At 50.1% G+C, this 23,991-nt stretch overlaps 3 protein-coding genes across 6 annotated transcripts; 1 reads left to right on the top strand and 2 right to left on the bottom strand.

Moving 5' to 3' along the window:
• Window positions 1-3,013: 3,013 nt before the first annotated feature.
• On the bottom strand, window positions 3,014-16,236 carry JMJD6 (jumonji domain containing 6, arginine demethylase and lysine hydroxylase). The gene is made up of 7 exons (XM_083805021.1): window positions 15,991-16,236; window positions 14,220-14,608; window positions 11,014-11,300; window positions 9,568-9,703; window positions 9,315-9,453; window positions 8,505-8,632; window positions 3,014-6,872 (listed from the first exon to the last, which is right to left on the bottom strand). Exons 1-7 carry the CDS (start codon window positions 16,117-16,119, stop codon window positions 6,836-6,838), a joined length of 1,245 nt encoding a protein of 414 aa, XP_083661147.1. The 5' UTR covers window positions 16,120-16,236; the 3' UTR covers window positions 3,014-6,835.
• A 124-nt stretch (window positions 16,237-16,360) lies between these two features.
• Window positions 16,361-18,646, top strand: METTL23 (methyltransferase 23, arginine). The gene is made up of 5 exons (XM_083805030.1): window positions 16,361-16,768; window positions 16,844-16,948; window positions 17,316-17,553; window positions 17,892-17,976; window positions 18,308-18,646. The coding sequence occupies exons 1-5, from the start codon at window positions 16,691-16,693 to the stop codon at window positions 18,474-18,476; spliced, it is 675 nt and encodes a 224-aa protein (XP_083661156.1). The 5' UTR covers window positions 16,361-16,690; the 3' UTR covers window positions 18,477-18,646.
• Window positions 18,647-19,463: 817 nt separating this feature from the next.
• On the bottom strand, window positions 19,464-23,046 carry SRSF2 (serine and arginine rich splicing factor 2). Of its 4 annotated transcripts, XR_014573950.1 has the most exons (6): window positions 22,890-23,046; window positions 22,278-22,674; window positions 21,598-21,908; window positions 21,169-21,272; window positions 20,400-20,511; window positions 19,464-19,897 (listed from the first exon to the last, which is right to left on the bottom strand). XR_014573950.1 is itself a non-coding variant. In XM_083805031.1 (4 exons), the coding sequence occupies exons 2-3, from the start codon at window positions 22,637-22,639 to the stop codon at window positions 21,605-21,607; spliced, it is 666 nt and encodes a 221-aa protein (XP_083661157.1). In that variant the 5' UTR covers window positions 22,640-22,674; window positions 22,890-23,046; the 3' UTR covers window positions 19,464-20,511; window positions 21,598-21,604. The 4 variants fall into 4 exon arrangements, 1 of the variants encoding a protein (XP_083661157.1); XR_014573949.1 differs by having other exon boundaries at window positions 19,464-20,511; XR_014573951.1 differs by lacking the exon at window positions 21,169-21,272.
• Window positions 23,047-23,991: the final 945 nt, after the last annotated feature.

Raw genomic sequence — 23,991 nt, 5'->3', positions numbered from 1 at the left:
CCGAGCTGGCTTTACCCAGTGACAAGACGGCAAAATCAGCAACAGGGCTCAGCTCCCTGCCTCCGGGCTAAGGGCTGGGCTGTCCTGCAGAATAGGATCTGACGGGGATCGTGCCCCAAGCAGAGCCCAGGCCCGGCATGCCCCGTGTGATGCCCCCTCGTCCCCTCTGTGGCTTTCCAGAGGCAATGGGATAGAGTAAACTTGCCCCGATGCAGCCAGGATCCCACTGGCAGGGACGGAGGGTTATTTGTATGGTTCCCCCATCAACTTACTCATAAAATATGCTGCTGTCTCTGCGAACTGCCACAGTGACGGGAAATCTGCACGTCCAGCAGGGCGGGAGGCCCACAGAAGCTGGTGGCAGCTCCCTCGTGTTTCCTGTAGGAAGGCTTGTTGTCACCGAGAGGTTCTGCAAAACCACAGAGAGGGGGCTGCAACCTGACAGGGGGGTGAACGGGATCGGCTCCTGCCGTGCAGCATCCCAACAGTGGGATGAAGGGGATCAGCTCCTGCCATGCTGCATCCCAACAGTGGGATGAAGGGGATCAGCTCCTGCCATGCTGCATCCCAACAGTGGAACTAATGGGATCAGCTCCTGCCGTGCAGCATCCCAACAGCGGGATGAACGTGACCGGCTCCTGCTGTTACACCACGCGCTGCGGAGCCAGCTTGGAGCAGGGGGAGCACCAGGGGGGCTCCCACTCGTGATGCTCTGCGTGGGGGCTGCTCCCCGCGTGGGTAGCCCCAGGCCGAACGGGCAGGCTGCCCTCTCTTGGGAGAAGCCCAGCTCTGCAGCAGGGAGCCGGCTGCAGCCAGGGGGGGTCCCATGGGTGCTCGTTGGCAGAGCAGGGCCAGGCACGAGGGCTGCTGTGCCACGGCCAGCTCTGCCCCCCAGCACGAGTGGTGCAGCGCCTTGTCCAGGGAGCCAACTCTGTGTCCCCAATTCGTCCCAGATCCCATTTCCCTTCCAACAAAGCACGAGCACACACTGGTCCTATTGTCTGAGCTCAGGCTGTTTCTGCAAGCCCCACTCACGCTCCCCAGCATCCCAGAACGGCCATGTCCTCTCTGCTGTGGCACCAGAAACCAGAAGTCATCTCGGGAAAGGTCGCTGCCTTTACCCTGGTCTTCAGCTGGCCCCGACTCAGAGGCCACCAACCCAGCCGAGTGCGCCGCTGTCACCTCCTCACACCCGGCCGTGCCCAAGCTCTGATGTGCTCAAGGGCTGCTCCGGCTCTCTGCCGGCAGAAGCCTGGGTGCCACGAGCAGCTCGGCTCACCCAGAGGTGCGAGCAGCACAAGGGTGGTGATGGACAGACCCGGCTCTCGCTGAAAGGATGGATCCTACTAAAGGGCTCTCTTGTGAGCACTTGTTTTCAGACCTTCCCCCTAAGCACCCGTTGCCAGCCCCCTGACCCGGTACAGCTGTTCTTTCATCACGTTCAGGCCCCCATTTTCCAGCATAATCCCTAAACTACAGCGATCTCCGAGCTGTTGACGGCTCACCAAGTTCTGAGCCAGCTGCAGGGCCGGCTTTGCTCTCGGAAGCAGGCTGGTAGGGGCTCCAAGCCCTTCTAGAAGCAAACCAACAGCTTGGGTCCCCTCCCAGCTGCAGCAGGGCTGGCAGAAGACGCAGCCTGGGGGCTAACCAAGGCAGCGCTGCATCAGCGAAGCGATCTGAAATTCTCACCCAGCCCTGCTGGAGCCACTCCTCTCCCAAGCGCCCCGACGCCCCTCCTGCCCTCCCTGCGTGGCAGCCCCCAGCCCCAGGTCCCTGTGTTTAAGGAGAGGGCACAACTGCTGAGGACAGGCATCGCGCAGCTGACAGCTCTCAAATCAGAAGGGACAGGGAATGAGTTGTTGGGTTTTTTTCCCCCCCTTTTGGACACATTTCCAACCAGCTCCACCTGCCACAGTTTGCACTGCTCCAGCAGCAGAGGAGGGGCAGCCCCACAGAGGAGCCTTTGCATGGCTTGAAAAGCAGATGAAGCTCTGCAAACACGTTAGTTTAATCCCGAGCCAGTCCCAAATCATGCAGTCACTTGGTGCTGTGGCTGACACTCAGCTAGAAGTGCCGTCCTGTACTCTTTGTGACTTGTTTGCTAACTGCCACAACAGAAACTCCAGCAGTTATTTGCTTTTACATCAAACTGAAGGCACAAGGACATCAGCGAGGTGCGGCACAATCAGCTCTCCGCATCCCCCCTCGTAGCCTTGTTGTGTCGTCGGCTCCCCAGGAGCAAGGAAAAGCTCAGCACACGCTGTTGCTCTTGTTTAAATAAGATATTAGGTTGCAATTGTCACAAAAAGGAAGTCAGGTAGGTAAATCAGGGGAATAAAGCTAAATCAAGGCCACAGTGGCGCTGAAGGAGGTGCCCTCAGTACCTGCAGATTAGGAAGAACAATGGGATTATTTTAAAGCTAAACACACAAAGTCACCTCTCTTGGGAAAGAGAAGCAGGAGAGATGTTAGAAGAACATTTATACGGCAGCTCTGCATTGCTCTCAGCCACCACAGCTCGTGCCGTTTTCTGGAACTGGGTCTTTTAAACGCTGAGCACTGGTGCCCCAGAGAGCCCGCACAGAGGCTCATTACTGAGCACGGCTGTCTGGCTGCACCGAGCGAGGCAACAGCCAGCAGGGGGTACAAACAGGGCACTGGGGGAGAGCTTGAGGAGCAACTGGAAAGGAGAAAAATTATTATTTTTTAGCCAACAATAAACAAGAGGAGTTTTTACACCAGTGTTTGGAGAGGGAAGGACAGAGGCTTACGCAGAAATCAGCGACCTTGTTTGCTGCCAACACAATTCTCCAGTGTTTCATTCCACAATATATATATATAAATATTTCAAAAGCCTCCAGGCTGCGTCCCACACTCCGCTTCAGCTTGTTTACCCGCAGCTCCTGCTTTCAACAGAGCTCAGGGACAAGGTACACCACCCTACTGCAGGACACAGGGGTACCTGTACTTCTTTCGGACCACGATACAAAAGAAAAGCGAGTAGCAAACAGGATAATGCAAAATAATTGATTTTATTTAAAATAAAAAGCAAAAACACAATCATCCAAACGAGACAATAAAGAGTATCCCAGCTCTGCTGGATGGGGTGATAAAAGCAGCTAATGGCAGGGGCAGGGCTCGGGGCGACAGTGCGACTGTCGAACGCATCGGGTAAGCTTTTTCCTTCCCCCCTGTGCGAGGGGAACGCCAAAACCTTCCTGTTACAATCAGCCCACGCAGGCATTTCAGCTCTGATTCAATCAACAGTCTTGCTTCCTGCCCCACGATGGCTGGGGATTCGGGGAGGAAAAGGGTCTCGGTTAGTTATGAACGAGGGTGCTGTCTTCCTTCTACGCGTGCGGAGAGGCTTAGTGTAACTGAGAAGACGAACTGGGGCCGGCCTGCGCTCGCTGGGAAGGGGAGGAAGGTAGGGCAGTGCCTCCTCGGCATCGCCTGCCCCCAGAGCGCTTGTGCGGAGAGCAGGTGCTGGATTCGCTGTGCTTGCTCACATCTACGGCTCTGATGGGAGCTATGAATTAATTTCCTCCTGAACCATCGGAGCAGAAGAGCCTGCGTTGGTGACCGGAGCTCATAACCCCTCACCTTTTGCCAGGGCAGGCAGACCACCACCACACAAGGCTGGATGAGGAAGCCCACGGAGCACACCAGCACGTGGCGCGCTCAGGCCAGGGAGCGAGGCAGCCCCACAGCACCCCAGGGGGGCAGGCTGGCACAGCATCAGCAGGGGCTGAGGCAGAGCAACGCTGCTCTGGGGCTCACGGAAACGAGGGGCTCACTGGGCACAGATCACAGCAGCCTGCTCCATCCAGGGTACACAAAAATACTGGGGTCGAGGCATCAATGCCATGAGAAGTGTGGCACGGGGAGGTGAGAGCACAAACCCCACCCTCTGCAGTCAGCCTCCCGCAAGCAGGGGTCCAGGCACACAGGGAGCTGTTTTTAACCCCGTGCCCAACACACGTGGCTTGGAAAGAGGGCGGGGGAAGCACCCCCACCTTCCTGCAAGGCCAACTCCCTGCTAAGAATAACATACCCAGTCCGATTTAAAAGAATAAATCCTGATCTAGCAGGACCTCCTGTTTAGAGCAGGCCATGAAATGCCAACAGTTAAACCCCAGTGAGACAAAAAGCCTCATTCTGCCTCAGCTGACGTACCACAGAGCAATTCTGGAAGGGCCACCAGAGAACATCACAGGACCAAAACTGCTGTACAACATCCCCAATGTTTTCTGCTAGGAAAAGCTAACACCAGGTCAGGAAGCCTCGGCTGGCTCAGTATTTCTGGAACGCTTTTTGTGGGAGGAGGATGTCACAGCACGTTACACAGTTATTACGTTAGCCTCACAACACCCCTGTGAGGTAGGTGTTTTCCCCGTCTACAGAGACGAAGAGATCAGCTCATCAGTCTGGTCGAGGCAAGAACCTGTACGCGGAAGACCCAGAGGCCCCAGGAGTCCCAATCCCCAGGCTGCCTAGGCACACACGCCCTCGTGTCGTATCACAAAGTGCCTCGTGGAGAAGTCGGAACGGTGTTGCTGGTATCCTGATGCCTGCAGCCCGTTTCAAACACACGGCCTTGTGAGGGACATAGAGTGAACACAGGCTGCGAACTGGAACGGTTTTATTTCACACCACGAAGAGTTCATAGGCACGGAGGAATACTCTGCGCTCCCCAGCTTCCCACTGTGCTTCTGGTGGAAGAGGCGTGGGTGGGTTTCCTGGCACAGTGATCAGCCTTTCAAGCACGCGTAAGGTTTTAGGATGGCAAAGCTGAACCCAAAGCTGAACCATGCACGCCAAACAACAGCAAGCTACTGCGTAAGCCATCTTCCATACACAGTAACCATCAAGCCACCAAGGAGGGCAGGCAGCCTTGCTCAAACAGCAGGCAGATGTTTAATAAGGGCTCAGCTCACCAGGACAGAGCCGAGAGTGCTGAGCCTTCGCCTCCCAAGGCCACTGTTCTTCCAAAAGGCAGCAGCTGAAGCCTGTTCTTTCTAGGAAGGACTAAATGGGTTGTGCAAGCTCCCAGGCTGTTCAACTGGGCAGGAAAAAAAAGGCAACCTTGGCCAGAAATGCTAGAAGTTTGGGAAGTAGTCTTCTGGAAGAATCTGCAGCACTGTATGGAGCAAGCACGCTCACTTATGTCTGGCTATCACAGGAAATTCAGGAGTCAGGATAGCTGAGGAATGCACCAATAAACCTTCACTCTCTCCGTTTTTCCATCAACACACTGCTCCGACATAACTGACTGGTACAGAAGTTTCAGAAACAGAGATCCTGACGAATGGAGTTAGAATTCCCTCGCACAACAGGATATAGCCCAGTCTCCAAGAAAGGAGCGAGCATTTAAATAGGAAGAGACAGGCTTAAAAACAAAACGAAAACCCCAACAGAACAGACAAGCAATGTTCTGGCTTCCACCAAACCCAACGTGTATAAGAAAATCATAATTAAGACTGCCAATATTCTTTTTAATTCAGCTTCCAGTGCCCAGGCATTACTTCTTGATTAGTAAATGCAACCGCTTCTGCTTTCTGCTCTCCCAGAGAAGGACGGCTGATGTGAGATCTAATACCCACCTCCCGGGTCTCAGGAGAGCACCCAAGGAAGCATTGCAAACTACAGCTGCCTTCTGGCTGTGCTGTTCAGCTAGAAAAGGATCACCTCCTTGCAGCACACCTCTGGCCAGACCGACGTCTTCACTGACACTACCAGCACAAGCTCCTGCGAAAGAAAGCAGCTCCAAGAGATCCCTTGGGGATGAGAGCTTCACCTGGCATCATAGAAATGCACCTAACACAGACTTAAGCATCACATTGTACTTTTAAAAAGCATAAAACAACATCCCCCTCCCAGTCCTTTAAAATTGGCACTGCAAGTTGCGGAAATTTCTGAACCCATAGCCTCAAAGAAAAGCCATTTGTGTTTGTGAACTGCACTGGCCTGAACAAGCCCACGGCCTTGAAACTGTTTGGTATTTAAAGCCCAACAACTGTTGTTGCCATGTAAGAGTCAGCCTTTGTCAGTCGTTACCCAGTGCTAATCATCACACCTGCACCTAGAGGAGTGTAATTACCTGCAAACACCGACTTTTCTCCATTTTTTGCTGTGCAAGAAACTCCAGGATTCTCCTGCTCCATCGAGCTTCCTATTGCAAGGTGCTAGTGCATCTTTGTTACCACACAGAGCAAAAGTAAACGGACCGCTGCTGGTTAGTGTGTTACACCTTCGACGCATGTGTGGAGATAAGGACCACAAAAGATGCTTCGGGTAGGTGTGGCCACCTCCACTGAAGTTGCTTCAGCATTTGGAGCATACGTACCGCCTTCCTTTCCTGAAATTCCGGTGCGAAATCTGCCAGATGTTCAGACGGGCCAGAAGGGCTGGTGTTCCTTTCCTCAAGTGTACAGGACAACATGTAAACATATGACAGTGTCAAAGCAAGGCAGGTTTCTAGGTTTACCTGCTGGTTTTAAAAAGAGTTCTTTAAGAACTGACCGTTGTCTTCCTTGCCAGTTACGTGAACCATTAAATACTCGGCGTGTCCTTACCCAAAGACGGGCTCTTAGTGCACTCACTTGGGGCGCAGAGGGGACAAAGCATTGCACAATAATGGAGGTGGGGAGTTCCCCTTTCAGTTAGTAAGGAGCCAACCTTCGACAGCACGTAATGAAGACGGATGTTTGGACTGAAGAGTGACAAACAAACTTAAGGACTGTGAGAAACAGGAGCAGAGGGGGGTAGAACAGAGCTGGCTGGCTGCTAACGGAGCTTCAATCGGCAGCTGCCTCTAGGCGGGTGCTGTTATCTCTCAGGGGTAACTGCGGCCTCCACAAGATTCCCTAATCCTGTCAAAAAAAGGTACAACTGCCTGTCATCAACTATAGCATTTCCCCTCGTACCAGGGCACAAGATCACAGCATGCAGGTTAATTGTATGATTAAGATCTTATGATGTAAGATTCTGTGACTGAAATTGTTTCTATTAACTAATCCATCACAGCTGGAGCAGAAATCCCACCCCATCCTCACAGAGAGGTACAATCAACATACAGGAAGAACAGTGAAACCCAGAAAGAGGAGGTTCTAGGCAAGGTGCTAATTTTTAATACTTACGATAATAATTTCAGAATGTGAAGGGCAAAGAATTGAAAAACACAGGACTTTCAGCAGAGCAGATCTGCACACGTGATCTGCTTTTGCAGCTTTATTTAAAGCAGGGTCTGCATTATGATGTTATCACCTGCTGCTTGTTCCCTGCCTGAAATCACAACTGTCTGCTGAAATGGGATTTGACAGTACTGTAACGAATTATTAAAACCTCTAGGGGAAAATAAGCAGTCAGCACAGTTCACTCCAACTGTTTAAGGATGCTCTGCACTTCTAACTCAATTGTATCCAGCTACGAGCAACTCCTGAAAACAAGAGAGCAACATGTCCCAGCCAGAAAGTGGCAATATGGACAGGAGCAACCGGGCCTTTAGGCAGTACCCGGCCTAACAGGTAGGGTGTAGCGCTGGGAATCTGGACTTCCTCAGATCAATTACTTTTGCACACCTTCTCTAACAGACCATGCACTAAGTCACCGCAGCACTTGTATCCGTGCCAAACGCGGAGCACCAGCAGCTCAGGAACTAGACAGCACCCTAGTGCAGGCAGACAGCTACTGCAGGAGCACTGGTTACCCAAACCACGAGGAGTTTGCTTCAGAATTTCGGGAAGCTTCTTTTATATGAGGAAAAATGCTTCACTTAGCAAGTATCTTCTCTGTTTGTTCTCCCCTGCAGTATACTCAGTTGCCTGCTGTTTCTCTGTTTTTAGCCTGGCAACTTGAGAACTTCTTCATTAATTTTACCCCAAGCAATTATCTATTCTTGGTTCTGCAGTGTTAGTACTCCCTCCATCCATCTTGACTGATTAGAAGCTTCCTTTTTTTTTATTTTTTAAAAAACAGGTAAACACAGACATCTGGGATTTTGGATGAATTCTGCCTTTAACAGATAAAACAGTGCGCCAAACTGAAGTAATCCAGGCCACAATAAAACAAGAGACACCATACAACTACTTGAAGGTTTTCTGTTTGGACAGCAAGACATCTGAAGCAGAGTCTGGCCTGATCATTCCTCATCTTTAATTATTCACACCTAACGTGTGCTCTCTAAAGAAGGCAATTAAAATACCCCACCTCTCCCATTAAAAATATGCTTTCTCTATTAAAAAGACAACTAGGAAAAGTAATAAAACTGTTTATTAAATAAAGTAAAAAAATCATTTTTTTTAAAAATACCAAGAATCTTGGTTTTCAGTTTGGAGCAACTTCATGGAAGGAGGGTATCACCACTAGCCAACCGTTTCACATCCCCTAAGGATCCCCTTGCTCTCCATCCCTCTATGCTCAGGACTTGTCCTATCTTACTCTGACCGCTCTGCCTTGCATTGTCTTTTGCTTGTTTAAAAGAAAAACAGTTGCCATCGGGTCACCTGGAGGAGCTGCGCTCTTTGCTCACACAGTCGTCCTGGGAAGTCGTATCGCCGTTACCCATCATGCTGCACGTTCGCCTCTTTTTCCTCCGGTGCATCATGCCCTCTGTCTCAGAGCCAGAGTCACACTGAAATATGAAGAGACGAGACCGGAATTCAGAGAAACCTGGTAAAATGTTTGTGCTATGGAATTCAGCACAAGAGCTGCCTCAGCAACCTTGAATAATCAAAATTCAAAGACCAGGCTAGATTAAACACATGAAATCAATTTTAAATTAAGTGACCAAAACCCAGAAACTGGCACATTCTTAGATTCGGTTATTGGCTAACGCAGGTTTGTGGTAAGACAACTGACACATTCAGTTTGGCTCCTAGAAGGATCTAATCATCTAAGAGCAGATTCAGCACTTTCTGACACGTTTATGCCACTACAGTGAAGTCCCGTGTCATAACCGACAGTCTCTGTTCTGGACCTCATTCCCCCTTCCCACTTGAAAGGCATCCAGTTTGCTGCCATTTTATACAAGCATGGCTTTGCAAAAATGTGTGACAGATTTATATATTAGAGGAACACAAATCAAAGAAGTCAAATTCATTTCTCAACACAAGGACGGGCTTCAGCAGACAGAACCTGCTTGGAGCACAGATTCTTCCACAGTATGTGGGTTTTTTAGTTGCTTTCTAAAAATTTCTTCCACAAGATGTGAATCTTAGGATGTGGATTATGATTCAAGATGACACATGATCAGGTACGTAAAAAACTGACTGCAGAATACAGATTACCTACTATAGTAAAAAAATCAACATTACCTCTGAATCAGAGTCGGAGGAGCTAGAACTTGAGGAACTGGACGAATCACTAGAACTGTCAGAAGCAATACCAGTAGATTCCTGTAGATCGACCGAATCAGCCAAGGCTGCCAAGTCAGGATGCTCCTGCTTTAAGATCCTAAACACAGTTCAAACGTCAGCATTAGCCTTTGAACAGTAACACTGCACATAAATGAGCAGTTTTGCTTCTCTGTTTTAGAGAAGATGAAGCTAGAGGTACTAAATCTCTTACCTGTACCACTTCCGTGACAACTTGGGTCTCCCTCTCACTGTCTTGTGCCACACCACAGGGAAGTTGGTACAGCTGGCAAAGTTCTGCGTGATGGCAATCGTCGTGTCGAGATTGAGAACTACGTGCCACCAGCCACCTGTAAACACAACACCAGTGACCACTTCTGGCTACGCAGCAGAAAGCACGCTCGAGAACAGCCGCGCATCTTTTCCCATAGGAAATTGGACCTCATCTCCTGAACCCAGGTGAGTTTGCCACAGGATCTTCTGTCCTCAGTCTTATTTCAGAATTCATTCCAATCCTCTGCAGGTTCTTATTACAGAAGGCTGCACAATGCTCTAAGCAAGTTATCCAACTCATGAACAGTACTTAAGATCTGACTTGACAGCAACACACTGGCTGCTGACAGCGTATTTAATAGCAAGAGCCATTGTAACCCAGACAGCACAGAGACCCTCTCTGTTAAGCTAGGGAACACTTTCCACGCTGAATTAGTAAGGTTCTTATGATCACAGACCAACCTTTCTTTTAAAAATAGATGCAAAATTGTTTCCCCACACAGAATAAAAATAGGCAGCGATGTTCTTACAACCCACTTGTAACCTCATAAAAAGACTACGGTTTAATGGAAACCGACAGCTACAAAATCCTAACAGAAGGTACACCGAGGAGTCACGAATAAGTGCCAAGACAATCACAAGGCACCCTTCAAACATGAAGTCAGCCGTGTATTAGAGACGAGCAGGGTGGATAGAAGCTATGTGGCATGCTGCACAGAAATGATGCAAGATTTAGAGGTTGGAAGCTAGGCACTGAACTCACCCACTCTATCCACTAGCCACCTTACCTCCCAGTTACAGTGGGGACACTCAACACAGCCACCCTCTGAGAATGGCCTCCTTATCAGATCTTTCTTTAGCTTTTGATTTCAAACACAAGATTAAGCATAACCACGGAGAAGTGGGTGGAATGCGTCAGTGACTTCAAGTTCTTTTCCCACAGCCAAGAAAAACACATATGCAATCAGACTACCCAGGCTACAAAATTCACTAATGAATTTGGAACAGTGTGTATAAACTCAAATATTTTTTGTCTGAGCGTTACTAATACTCAAACAGCTTTATTCTTTTATGCTTTGATCTTTTCTTATTTATGTAATTTAGTTCAGGATCACATTTCTATGATTCTGCAGCTCGATTCCCATTTGGTTTGCCATCTGTACCACCCTATGCTACAAGCCATTTATAGGTCAAGACATTCAGAAAACCACTGAACAGTCGCAAAGAGAGCCTCACACAGTACACAGCCCTTTGAGACAGCTCAGAGTAGTTTCTTTCCTAAGAGATGAGCCACAAAAAAATCTGAAATATTCTGTTTATCTCTATTATACATGTTAAAAATATGCTTTTCTCTGCCAGATTCACTTACCAGAGATACTGTACGTACCTGGTACAAAGACCGTCTCGCCTGGTTTCTGTAAGATTTCCAAGGGTTTGAACTCAGGAGGCCAGGTGGGGAGCTGTGTCCTGGGATATATGACGTTGAACCACGTGATAGCTTCATCCTGCTGGTTCCCTCCCTCCTCTCGTGTCACTTTGATCAGCTCTCTGGGGGTGCTGGTGGGGAACAGGCACCAACGCTTGTGTCCTTGGACTAAGGCATTCCACGCACTAGTTCCCAAGGGGTCGATGTGAATTCCTGTGCCAGACCGAGGCGGGCCCATCACAAACCACCTGCACGGAGAGGAATAAAAAAACCTTCAGTCACAAATCAAGTAGCTGCCTTATCTTTTCTTCACATTTAGACAGTTTTGCAACTGTTAATTTCTCATATGGTCAGAAATGAAGGTAGCTACCTCAACTGCTTTCTTCATTTGCCTTCTTGAGATTGTTAGGCTCAGGCTACAGCAAATGATATGACATGGGTTTAATCTAAGAACCAAAATGAATCAGGACAGGAAAGTCTCTAGGCCAAGACAGTGAAGATAGCTTTATAACACAAAATACAGCTATGAAACATAAGCAGTTCTTCAAGAAAATATACACTGGCCTCAAGGTTTAAGCCTTCATGTTTTTGCAGCAGTGTTTATGAACGTGATTAAGTCACAATGGCCTGCATTAGGGTTCTTGCTATGCAGGAGGATGCTCCTAAGCCTCTGTTTTTCTAAAATTTGCTACTCATAAATAGAACCAGAACTACAGTACAATGAGGAACAAACAAAAGGCGATACAAATAAAGAGGAGAGTGAAGTTACGCAACCCTGGCCTGCCTCTGTGCCTTCTGTTCATTGACAAAAGGCTTTTTATTCCTATATTTAACTCACTAGGGCTTATTCTTTGGTGACCATTCAGAATTTGGTGTGTATATTCTCATTCCCAATTTGCAAAGCTTATTTCTCCCTTTGGAGGAGTTTAGCTGCTACAGATAGCTAACAGCAACAGCACCTCCAATCGCTGCGTAACGGAACAGTAAGACCTACTGTACCAGATAAAACAGGGTAAGCCAGGTGATTTATTACCATACAAGAGGAAGAAATGGCAATGGCTGTTTAGAGGGAAGAGACTAAAGCACCATGGGTTTGAGTCTTTTTCCACTACGACCCCTCCACTGGGTGGCTGACAGGCACTGATACTGAGCAAGAGGAGTCCAAAGGTGTAGAAAATACCACTAGGCACAAAACTCTCCATCTCCCTTCCCAGTTCAGGTATAAGTATAGCTGCTTCCTAAGCATTGTTTGCTAGCACCGGTTACAGGACTAAGTTTTGTTATCACGCTGGGTACTTCCTGCTTCATGAAGGCACCACAAAAACTAGGCCGCTTGTCACTTCTATTGTCAGCTCACTCTTTAGATTCCTATTAGCCTTGGAAAGCTAATTAAACCACAGGTAGAACTGTAGAAGTTTTTACTTAGTTTTTTAAGTACAAAGACCTGTTCGAACACTGAACAAACACTGTTCAGTACAATTTCTCTGCCTACAACCTGAATTTACACAAGGAAGGCCTTACAATTTTTACTTAGCAACACTCTCACTCACCAGCATATTTCTGCAGGAATTTAGTTTACGATGAGCATAACCCATCTGGCCATATCAAATTTACCATTAAAAACGTCAAGGCCTGTAACTTCAACTTAAAACAAACGACAGCAACAACAACAAAAAATCCCCCAAACACAACAGCTACTTCAGCGAATGGCTTCCAAGAATTACTGCCCTTATTTTAAGGAGGAACAACTCCAGTGAAGATGGTCTAAAAGGCATGAGTTCTTATTTAAGACCTGTACACTACCACACCTCTCAACCCAGAAGTCCATCTGCAGAGCGCCTGTCTTGATCACATGGTTAGAAAGCATCACTTCTGGTTGATTTTTCAGTTACGGCACTGAACTACTGAATTATCTTCATCCATTTCTGTACCTAGACTAAACTTCTACCCCCAGGAGGCATCGCATGTGCTCTACTGCATCACTCGTCTCAAAAAAGTGAGACCAAACTCACATCTTCCAGAGCAAAGTGCAAGAATTATGAACACTAAGATCACAAGGGATGAGCTCAGCATGTGCCTGTAGGTGGGGAGGGCATAGGGTAAGAAATATCAGTGTGAGCGAGTCACAGCTGGGTTACCTAGGTTATATGTAACTGATAAACGACTCCTAGTCCTGTCAGTGTACTCAGTTACTGCTGGAGGCTACACCCGCCGTGCTTTTGGATTTGGTCACAGCACCAGATGCTCTAAGCTAATGATAAAAGGTTCGGTTATGACTTTGTAAAAATACCTACTTCTTAAACAGAACTGGTTTCACACTTCACTCCTGAAAAAGCACAACTGAACTGCTATTTCTACTATTATTTATTACTTGTTCTATTACATTTAAAACAACAAAAAAAAACATCCACATCAGAGCCTTATGTCATTCAAAGGGCAAGGCATTCTCTGACAATTATAACATGGCTATAAAGACTTTAATTACTTGGGAATGTTCAGCTTATTCTTATACTGCTATGAAGCACTACATTAATGCAAATGGAGATTCCTTGTGCATCTACTAGCCAAAATACTAGGTTGTTGCACCTGGGTTCAGGAATCAAGCGCCAACTCCGTTGTATTCAAACCAGATGCAAAAAAAAAAGATGGGAAAAGCCTACAGAGATGTGAAAGTACTGTCCTGTATCATCTGAAGGGGAGCTAAGAGCTAGCCTCCACACTTCTTACTAATCTACCTTAAGATCTTTACCTTGAAAGGCCTGACTCATAATTAAACAAAATCCCACACTGCACATAAGCCACTGCAGCAAAGCCCAGGAGCTAGTCCTGAGGTACTTGAAAATGTAAAGGCCAGAAGGCACGTCACACGCAGCAAGAAATGAATCTTCATAGCTTTCAGGAGCTATGCTGTTACTTATTTAAATCATAGAAGTGAGGTAAACTAACTTAAACAACAAAAAAAAAAGGTAATTACACCGGTGACGGGGCCAGAAGTCTCGACATACAAATCAGCTCTTCCCTTCTTCTGGGTTACAGACGTGCTCGTTGTAGAACAGCTGACATAAAACTAACGTTTTCTTTTATATAAAGCAATCGTATCTACGTAGGAATAACTAATGACGGGGAAAATACCTACTTTTATGTTGGCGTCACTGTACCATACATACCTGTACGGAGGCCTTCGTTTCTCCCCCGCATACTGAAACAGGTCATCAGTGAAGAACTTGGGTACTTTGTAGTCCTCCAGGAGTTTCCTGCGCTTGGGATGCTCTCCGTAACTGCTGTCAAATATGTACAGAGGGCTGTCGTCGCGCGTGGTCTCCATATACTCTATGTAGTATTTCATCTTCATCTTCACAGAATACCCATCATTGTCCTCCCCGCATTTGAACTTCTGGTTCCTGTACTTGCGTTTCAGCCGTTCCAGAGTCCACTTCTCTTGGGCAGACCAGCCCACCTGAGCATTCAGCAAGACCACGGGCTTGTAAGGTTTTTCGTAACGCTCAACAAATTCTTCCACCGTTAACTGGAGCGCGTCTGCCCTCTCCACGTTATCCTGGGGAACCAAGAGGGGAATACGGAGCGAATGTTAGGACAGACTTTAACTGTGCTCTCTAAATCGGCGCGGAGGCGCTTCACGCTCGCACTTCGTACCACACACCACGAGGACACCGAGCTGCCTGTGCGTTATTTTAAGCTCCTCAAGGCTGCAGCCCTACTTCTCACGCCCTGCTCTCTGTGCCCATCGGTAACACCAGCAGGCTGAAGCAGCGTTTGGCACCAGTCCCCAGCGCAGTAACTCCCGGGGCAGCGGGGACACCCCTGCCCTCTGGGCTGACAGACCCTCACCCTATTTCAGCACTCGCTGCTCCCTTCTCGCCCCCTCTCCGGGGAGCTCAGGGGAGGCCTCGCTGCTCACCAAGGGAAGGAAGGAGGGAGGAATCGGGGAAGGAGAGGGCACATGGGCTCCCCCTCGAGCTTCCACTGCCAGCACGCCCCAAGGGCAGCTCTGAGGCAGCTCCAGCCTCCGGTACAGGGAGCTCCTGGGCTCCCAGTGGTTCCCCAGCCCCCAGCTTCCCCCCTCCCCCCCCAGATTCCTTTCAGGGCTCCCCCCCACTCCCTTTGGGTCCCCCTCAGCACCCTCTTCCCCTCAGCCTCCACCCACCCCCTTCAGCCCCCCCAATTCCTCTCAGAATTCCCTCACTCCCCCCCACCTTCCCCTCAGAACCCCCCCCCCCCCCACTCCCTTCAGGGCTTCCTCGCACAATCCCCTCAGAACCCCCCTCTTCCCTTCGAGACCCCACCACTTCCCCCCATTCCCCTCAGGACCCCCCCACTTTCTTCGGATCCCCCCTCACCCCTCACTTCCCCTCAGGCTTCCCCCACTGCAGCCCCCCCCTTCCCCTCAGGACACCCTCACTCCCTTGGGGACCCCCTCACCCTCCCCCCAATTCCCCTCAGGACTCCCCTGGTTCCCCCCCATTCCCTTCAGGACCCCTCCACCCTCCTTTCATGCCCCCCTTACCCGCCCCTCCATCCCCTCAGCCTCCCCCCACTCCCTTCAGAACCCCCGCCCCCCCCTTCCCTCAGGACCCTCAGACCCCCCCCCCTCAGAGCTCCCCTATTCCCCTCAGCCTCCTTCCCCCGTTCCCCTCAGGACCCCCTCACCCCCTCCAATCCCCTCAGGACCCCCCCACTCCCTTGGGGACCCCCCTCACCCTCCCCCCATTCCCTTCAGGATCCCTCCACGCTCCTTTCATGTCCCCCTTATCCCCCCCTTCCCCTCAGGCCCCCCCTTCTTCCCCTCAGCCTCCCTCCCCCCAATCCCCTCAGGACCCCCCCCCGCTCCCTTCAGGACCCCCTCACCCCCCTATTCCCTTCAGGACCCCCCCAATCTCCTCAGGCCCCCCTGTTCCCTCAGCGCCCCCCGCCCCCCACCTTGCACGCGGCAGGGCTGAGCGGGAAGGTCTCGCAGTAGTTGTGCCGGGTCCAGTCGAGCGAGTCCTTCAGCTCGGGCCGGGCGCTGCGCTTGGCCTCGCGGATCCGCTTCTTGCTCTTGTGGTTCATGGCGGCGGCTGGGGGGGGGAGGCGCTGCCCCCCCGGACCCCCCCCGCTCCGGGACACCCCCCCCCGGCTCCGCTCGGCGCGCGCGGCCCGGCCCCGCCCGCACCTTCCAGAAATTTCACCCCCCGGCCGCCGCCGCCGAGAGCCCGCCCCCGCCGCGCTCCCATTGGCCCGCAGCGCCGCCGTCTTCCGCCACGCCTCGCCCGCCTCCTCGGCGCTGATTGGGCCGAGAGGGGAAAGCGGCGCGGCGCGGCGGCCATCTTGGGAAGGGCGGTGCTGGCGAGGACGGGAGGAGAGAGGAGGCCGCCTGCAGGGCGCGCCCGCCCACCGGTGCGGTGGGAGCGGGGAACGCCGCCCGCCTCGTCGCTTCCCCCCGCCTCCCCCTCGGCCTCCCGCAGCCAGCCGGCCGCTCCTCACGGTCCTGCCGGCTGAGGCCCGACTGGAGCCTAGCGCCGGGCCTCCCTGAGGCGAAGCCAGCCCGGCGGCGCTCCGCGTGACGCAACAGCCGGGCAAAGCTGTCATTGGCTACCGGGGCCCGCTGCTGCGACGTGGCAGCGTGCGATTGGGCGAGGCCATGGCGGAGCCGCGGCGGTTCCGGTTCGCGGAGGCGGGGGACGGGCGGCGGGAGGCGCTGACGCTGCGCGTCCCCGAGGTACCGGCACCGGGGGGTGGGGGGGGTGGAGCGGCGCGGCCCCGCGGCGGCGGCTGCAGCCCGGCTGTGTTGCAGGTGCCCGACCGCCGCTACGGCCTCTACGTCTGGCCCTGCGCCGTCGTGCTGGCGCAGTTCGTCTGGTCCCGGCGGGGAGCGCTGCCCGGCCGCAGGGTGCTCGAGGTAACGGGAGCCGGGTCCGCCCGGTGCGCATCGGGTGCGGGCGGCGGGGGAGGCGCGGGCTGTTAAAGGTACGCGAATCGCTGTAAAATGTTCCTCGCGTGCTGCTTTTGCTTCGTGGGCAGGGCAGCCCTCCTGCAGCTCCTGGCGCTAACCCCGCTTCTGAAATTAATTGCTTAAGTTAATCAACTGCTTAAGTTAATTAACTGCTTGGACAAGCCCCCAGGTAGTTACCGGTTACCCCAGAAGTAACTCCTTCTCAGCGAGGAGCATCCTCCCTGACCCGCAGGGTGTGAGGAGCGTTGGGGCAGCAGGACGCACCGCCACCACATTTATCCCTCCTGTGTTCACGGAATCCCTCTCCTTCCAGCTCGGAGCAGGCGTGAGCCTGCCCGGAATGGTGGCCGCCAAGTGCGGGGCTGAGGTGCTGCTGTCGGACAGCGAAGAGCTGCCTCAGTGCCTGGAGAACTGCCGGCGGAGCTGCCTGATGAACGACCTACCCCGCGTACCCGTTATAGGCATCACCTGGGGGAGGATGTCTCCGGAGCTGCTCTCTCTTCCTCCTGTAGATATTATTTTAGGGTCTGATGTCTTTTTTGACCCCAAAGGTATGGTAACACTCTCAGGTGTCTTTGGTTTCAGACAAACTGCAAGGACTTTCTAAATGCTGTCAAAAAAAAAAATCAAATGACAGTTTTTACAGGGATACTGTAAATGAACTTATTCTTGGGGTAAGTAATATGAAGCTATCATAAATACTACTAGAAGATAAGTGATCCAAAAAATGGAATAATTAGCTAACTACTTAAGGCCACTTTCTCATGTTTCTGCTACAGGTGCACTTTGCATTTATTTTCAACTACTATTTCATATAAGCAGGCATATTTAACTATTCTTAGGATCTGGAGACTAACCAAGACTGCTTTATCTCCTCCCAACTACGCAGATTTTGAAGATATTTTAACCACAGTTTACTTCTTACTGGAAAAGAATCCACAAGCCCAGTTCTGGACTACTTATCAAGTCCGAAGGTAAGCTCTTTTGTACATTTAGGACTGAAAACTTAAATCCTGCCTCAGATTGTTCACATCACCAAAGAATGTCAACTTCTCAAGAGGCACAGCTGCACTGACTCCAAAGGCTAAGCTGCGCTCAGACTGTGAATCAGGTTGGTATTAGCCAAATAAATCCTGGGAGCATCAGATAAAAGCAGCTGACCCCAAGTTTACTGTTGAAGAGAGAACTATTACAAACTCAGTTTTGTGAGGTGACACATTTAAGTTTGGTGACAGTCTCCTCTAATCCCTGCCGAAGTTACCCACTTGGGTTGTACGTTCATGCATTGACGTTTCCTCCCCTCAGTGCTGACTGGTCTATCGAGGCTTTGCTCTACAAATGGAAGCTGAAGAACACCCCCGTTCCGTTACACTCCTTCAGTGCAGACAAAGAGCACCTGGCCGGCTCTTCTCTACCAGGCAGACATACAATTGAAATGATGATCATCTCACTAGCAAGATCAGATGGTACTTAAGTTTATTCCACTTGTTGGTTCCAATACAAGATATTTAACTTTTACTTTAGCATGGATCTGCAGAGAACAGTCTGATTTACAGCAAACCTCATGCGTATTTTTTGGGAAGCAGACCCCCTTAGCAGTACTTAAAACATGCATTGTAAAAATAAAGCTGTTCATTTGTTTAACTATGGCTTTTGAGAAATTTGTCCTCCTTCCCAAAGACCATGTAGTAGTTCAGAGACTCAATTCCGTTATGTAAGCCACTACACAACATAGCTTAACAACCTGACAATCCACAAGATCCAACTTAAATTCACAACTTCAGCTATGAAGAAAGGTTAACCGCACTCTTTCAAGATAAAAAATTATCCCCTTAAGATTGGTTGCCCAGGACTGAAGCTCTTTCCTGAAGGTTTGTACACAAAAAGCCAGTCCCTTTGTTTTTAAATGACTACATAGACTGCTGTCAGACATGCAATCCTGGAACACACAAGCTCCTCAGTTTGTAGAAAAGTACTTTTAATCCTCAGTCAAGCCAGATTGCAAGTATTCAGATCTTTCCATTCCCATTAAACATACATGCATAAAGTTAACAAGGCATTACAATAACCCTTGACATGTGATGGTTGACATTACAATTCAGTTGGTATCCAAATCAAGAAAAAAAAATCACTGTAAGATTAGCTACCATCAAGCAGCAGCCTGTTGAGTCAGGGCAAGCACACAGCAAATGCAATTAGTACTGCTCAGTGTGTATCTTCCATAACAATGTCCAACAGACCTGTCTAACGTCACGTTTATAGTCTGGTGTGCAACACTAGTCATACAGCATTCAGGTTAGTCACAATACTAGTAAGTTTGCCCGTAGTAACTTAAAAGCAACCCCAGTGGATAAAATTTAGAAGCAGAAGAATGCATTCAGTTACTATATAGAAGTTAAACATTGACAGTATAATTGCAGAAATCTTTTCAAGCTAAAAATAAGCTGACTCGGACATTACGTTGAGAAAAGTTAACACAGAAAAATGTTTAATATTAACTACAGAGACAGTGGGTATAGTACAGGATGTCTTAAGCAAAAGATACACCAATCAGTACTTACAGAGGAATGAACCATTTCTTTCTTAACATTACATTTCTCAAATGTAAGTTCATATATGCATGTTGGCAAGATTTACCATTCTGGAAAAAATAAGGTGTGTATATCATCAGCTAGATGTGCTCACTGTATGCTCCGTTATTTTTATGCAAGGCCCGGGTGACTGGAAGTGCAGTTGTCAGGCATTTTAATTAACTGGACAGCCATTTGTTTCTGCACGACAAGGCATCGTTACACAGGAGCAATCAGGAGAAAACAGGAAACAGCCAAGCACTCTGCACTGCAACACGCCACCTTAACAGCTAACCAGCATTACTCAACTGCTACACAACTGCGCCTAGTGCACAAAAATACATAAGAGAAGAGATTAGAATTGAGTCTGATAAAACAATCCTTTCAAACATCAACTGTCACCTGAAAAGATTTCTACCAATTTGGATTTGAAGATACTATTTGAATTCAAAGTAAAAAAGCATTTACAGTAAATTTCAAATTAAGTTTTGCAGAATTTTATTTAAGGAATGAAGACAAAATTGAGCATACTTTTTTTTTTCTGACAGTTAGCTACTCAGCATATAACAGCTGCATATTTCCTCAGTATGAAACTTGAGGCGGCAAGTTGCCATCAGTTTAATTTCAAATAAAAGTCAGCACTATATAAACAAAAATGAAGTTTTACCTCAAATATCCAAGCCAATAATGAAATCGGTAGTCGTTCACTTCACTAAATTACAAGAAATTTGAATAACAGCAACAAAATGGCACATAAAAATGTAAAATCTGCCACTTGAGGCGCAACTTAAACAAGTAAAAAGTTAGACAAAATGTTACAAAATAACCTTTTCAACAGCTGGTTGCTTGGGCCAGGGGTCTCTCCCATGGACTGAAGACTCAAGCGATCTTTTCCCCCCAAAGGCGTCCTTTATGTAGGCTCTCATTTATCTGATGCATCTAGGTTTGAAGAAAGAAGAGTTCAGCTAGGTTTCTACCTTGTCTTTTTTTCACTTGTGTGGATGACTTCAGGTATACTTCTAGTTGTGTTTCAACTGGCTTTGCCTAATTTCTTAAAGTTTTAGAAATGACCACAGTGTTCCACCTCCCCCCATGTGTTGCTTTAATTCAGAGGCCAAACGTAAGGTTCTGCCGAAGTATTTAGTTACAAAGAAGAATAAGCATCAGGCTGTAGATCGAACCACCATTAACTTGAAACCAGCCTGTTTAACAATAAATTATTAAAAGTTAAGTAAGAGTTATAAAACTAATACTGCTCGATAAAAACTTAACTAAACTCTAATTAGCATTCAAAACAAAGTATCACTACTTTGGCTACAATTATTTAACTTCAGAGCTAGCTTAGGCCCTTTCCTTTTAAAAAAACAGGACCAAACAGTTTGAAGGGTTAAAGACACACTATCCTTTCCCCACCCGGTGTGTATCCTTAGAAGCCTCTTCAAGTTGTCGACTTGAGGAAAAATTAAGTTTCCGTTGTTTTCTCGTTGCAATGAATTTGCCACTTTTCTAGAACAGTTACCTCCAGTCAGTATAATGGCCACTGAACCGATCTTCCATTATAAAAGGATAGTGTATCTTTAACATTTAAAGACAAACCTGCTCCAACACACGCCCACAGAAACTGGTCCCTGGAGGATCAGCCAAATCAGTTAAAATCTGCAATACTGGCCAATATTCTTTTAGCAAACAGGAGACCGCAGCTTTAAAGGGGAAAATGCAGATGTTGGATAAATACAGTAAGAAATAGTCATTTTCATCATAGGTTGCGTCTCATACAATATTTTATTAAAATCAAGCCATTAATCTCTCAACAAAACATGAAAATTTTCTGTGTAGAAAGCCCTTTGGTATTAATTTCCCTAAACCAATAACCAAAAAGCACTGCTCAAGAAAAAAAAAAAGCTAACAACGTGCCCCGTTAGGATCCACTTGGTTCAGGCTATTAATGCTAAGAACTACCCAACACCCCACTGAAGTGCTACAATAAAGTAACATGCAAGGTGTGCTGATCCCGAGGTACATTACCATTCTCCTAGGAGGATACAGCTCCTTCTTCTTCCGGAGACTTGGGAGGGCTCTTAGACCTGGATCTGGAGTTGGATTCCCTCTTTGATGTAGGTGGAGGGCTTCTAGATCTAGACCGAGATCTTGACCTGGACCGGGATCTAGACACAGACGAGGACTTTGACTTGGATCTCCTGGCAGATCTGGACTTCGATGTGGAGCGAGACCGAGAGCGTGTGCGAGAGCGGGATTTGGACCGACTGTAACGAGACCGACTGCGGGACCTAGAGCGGCTCCTGCTTCTAGATCGGCTGCGACGGCGTCTTCTAGGACTAAAACATAACAGGGGAGGGGGAAAAAAAGAACGTTAGAAGTTGAACGCAGGCGGCGCAACAGTCTTCCGCGACTACTTCGGGACAGGGAAGGCGGAACGGGCCCCACGTGGGCGAGAAAACGAGTTAAGAGGGCGCCATTGTTCAGAGTGAGTGGCCGGGGGCTAAACCTCGACAGAGAAACCCTCCCGCTCCGAGACAACTCCACGTGCTTTCAGTGCTAACCCCCCTCGCTCCCTCCCCACCGAGAAACTCCCTCGGGAAGCGAAACAAATCGAAGCAGCCCCACCGCATACACGCGTCAGCCTGGGCTCCTTGCCTCGCTCCTGAAACACCGCCGGCTCCCTTCCACCCTTTCCAGGCGCTCACCTGCGGCTGCGGCGGCCGTAGCCGCTGCTCCCGTAGCGGCGTGGCGGCGGGCCACGGCGGCTGTGGTGCGAGTCGGGGGGCCGGCCGTAGCGGGCCATCTGCACCCGGAGCTCCCGGCCGTCCAGCACGGCCCCGTCCATCGCGTCCATGGCGTCCTCGGCGTCGCGTTTGTCGTGGAAACGGACGAAGGCGAACCCTCGGCTCTCCTTGGTGTAGCGGTCCCGGGGGATGTAGACGTCGCCGACCCGGCCGTATTTCTCGAAGACCCTCCGGAGGGTGTCCGGGGACGTGCGGTAGGTCAGGTTGTCCACCTTGAGGGACGTCATGCCCTCCACGTCCGGCGGGGGGCGCCCGTAACTCATGGCGGGCAACAACCCCCGAGGGGCAGCGGCGGCGGCTGAGGAGAAGAAACCCGAAGGAAAGCGGCGTGTGCGTGTGGGGAGCCGGGAGGAGGCGGCGCGGCCCGGCGCGTGAGGGGGGGAGAGGCCTCACAGCGGCCGGGCGGAGAAGAGCTACAGAACATAGGGGAGGGGGGAGGGAGGGAGAAAAAAAACCGCGGAGAGGGGGAGGAGGAGAGCTCCGCAGCGGGGAGGTGAAGGGGCAGGCACCCACCTCGGGGCTCCGGGAGGCGGCCGAGGGCCGGAGCGGGGACGAGGCGCCGGCAGCCACCGCCCGCGCCCGCCGCCGCGAGGAAATGAGCGGGGCGCTGCCCGCGCGCGCCTACTTAACGCCACAAAATGGCCGCCGCCGCCCCGGAAGAGAAAGAGGGGGGTGGTGGTGGTTCGCCTCTCCTAGACGCTTTTTTTAATCTATTTTTTTTTCTTTTTTTTTTTTTTTCTCTCTTTTCTTTTTTTTTACCGGCCGCGCTTCCCTGAGGCGGAGCGTGGAGAATGGGTGCTTAAGTGACCGGCTCGCCACCGTTTTAAAGCGACCGTTGGAGGCTGCTGTGGCGTGACCCGGAAAGAATGGGAGGAGGCGGGGAAAATTTGAACGATTTGTGCTGAAAACGGCCCAAAATCGGAAATAAGCCGAGGGTTGGTTATTCCAGGGGGGAGGGAAAGGTGGGCAACCCCTACCGTGTGGGAAAAAAAAAATAAATAATAACTTAACGAAGGGAAGCGCCCCCCGCGCGGGCGGGGGGGAGGTGACGGTTTAAAATGGCGGCCGCTGAGGGGAGGCGAGGGGGGAGGTAGTGTGTGGGGTTGCGGCTGGGTCCGGCGGGCTGCCCGCTGCTCCGTGCCGTCTCGTCCTGCCCTCCAGCCCCCCTTCCTTTCAGGGGGCTCCCCTAAAGCCGTCCCAGTTCGCCCGGGCTCCTGGCCGCGCTGTGGTGGGGGCACGAAGAGGGGTGCTGGCGGAGGGGAGCGGGCGCCCCTCGGGCACGCCTCAGGCACCTCTCGGACACTCCTGGCGCTACGGCGGTTTCCACCCGGCGCGTTGAGCCTTGGAGGAATCGAAGCTGAGAAATACTGAAGGTTTAAGCTGCTGCTGCCATCGGGCACTCTTCGAAAGTTCGTGCCTGGGCAACGTGTGTGGTGAAAGTGGAACGAGAGAGATCTGTCCTTGTAGAAGGAGGGCAAGCAGGTTCCCTGGGTTTTGCTAGGGAAGTCACTGAACGCCTCCAGGTTTTCACTCCCTATGTCACTTTAGGCACTCAATAAAAGCCCCAAACATAAACTACAATATCTAGTTCTTAAAACGACACTGAATCTTTCTA

The sequence above is a fragment of the Anser anser genome (assembly GCF_964211835.1).
Source record: "Anser anser genome assembly, chromosome: 19".
NCBI classification, from domain to species: Eukaryota; Metazoa; Chordata; class Aves; order Anseriformes; family Anatidae; genus Anser; species Anser anser.
This window is presented reverse-complemented; position numbering and strand designations above follow the sequence as displayed.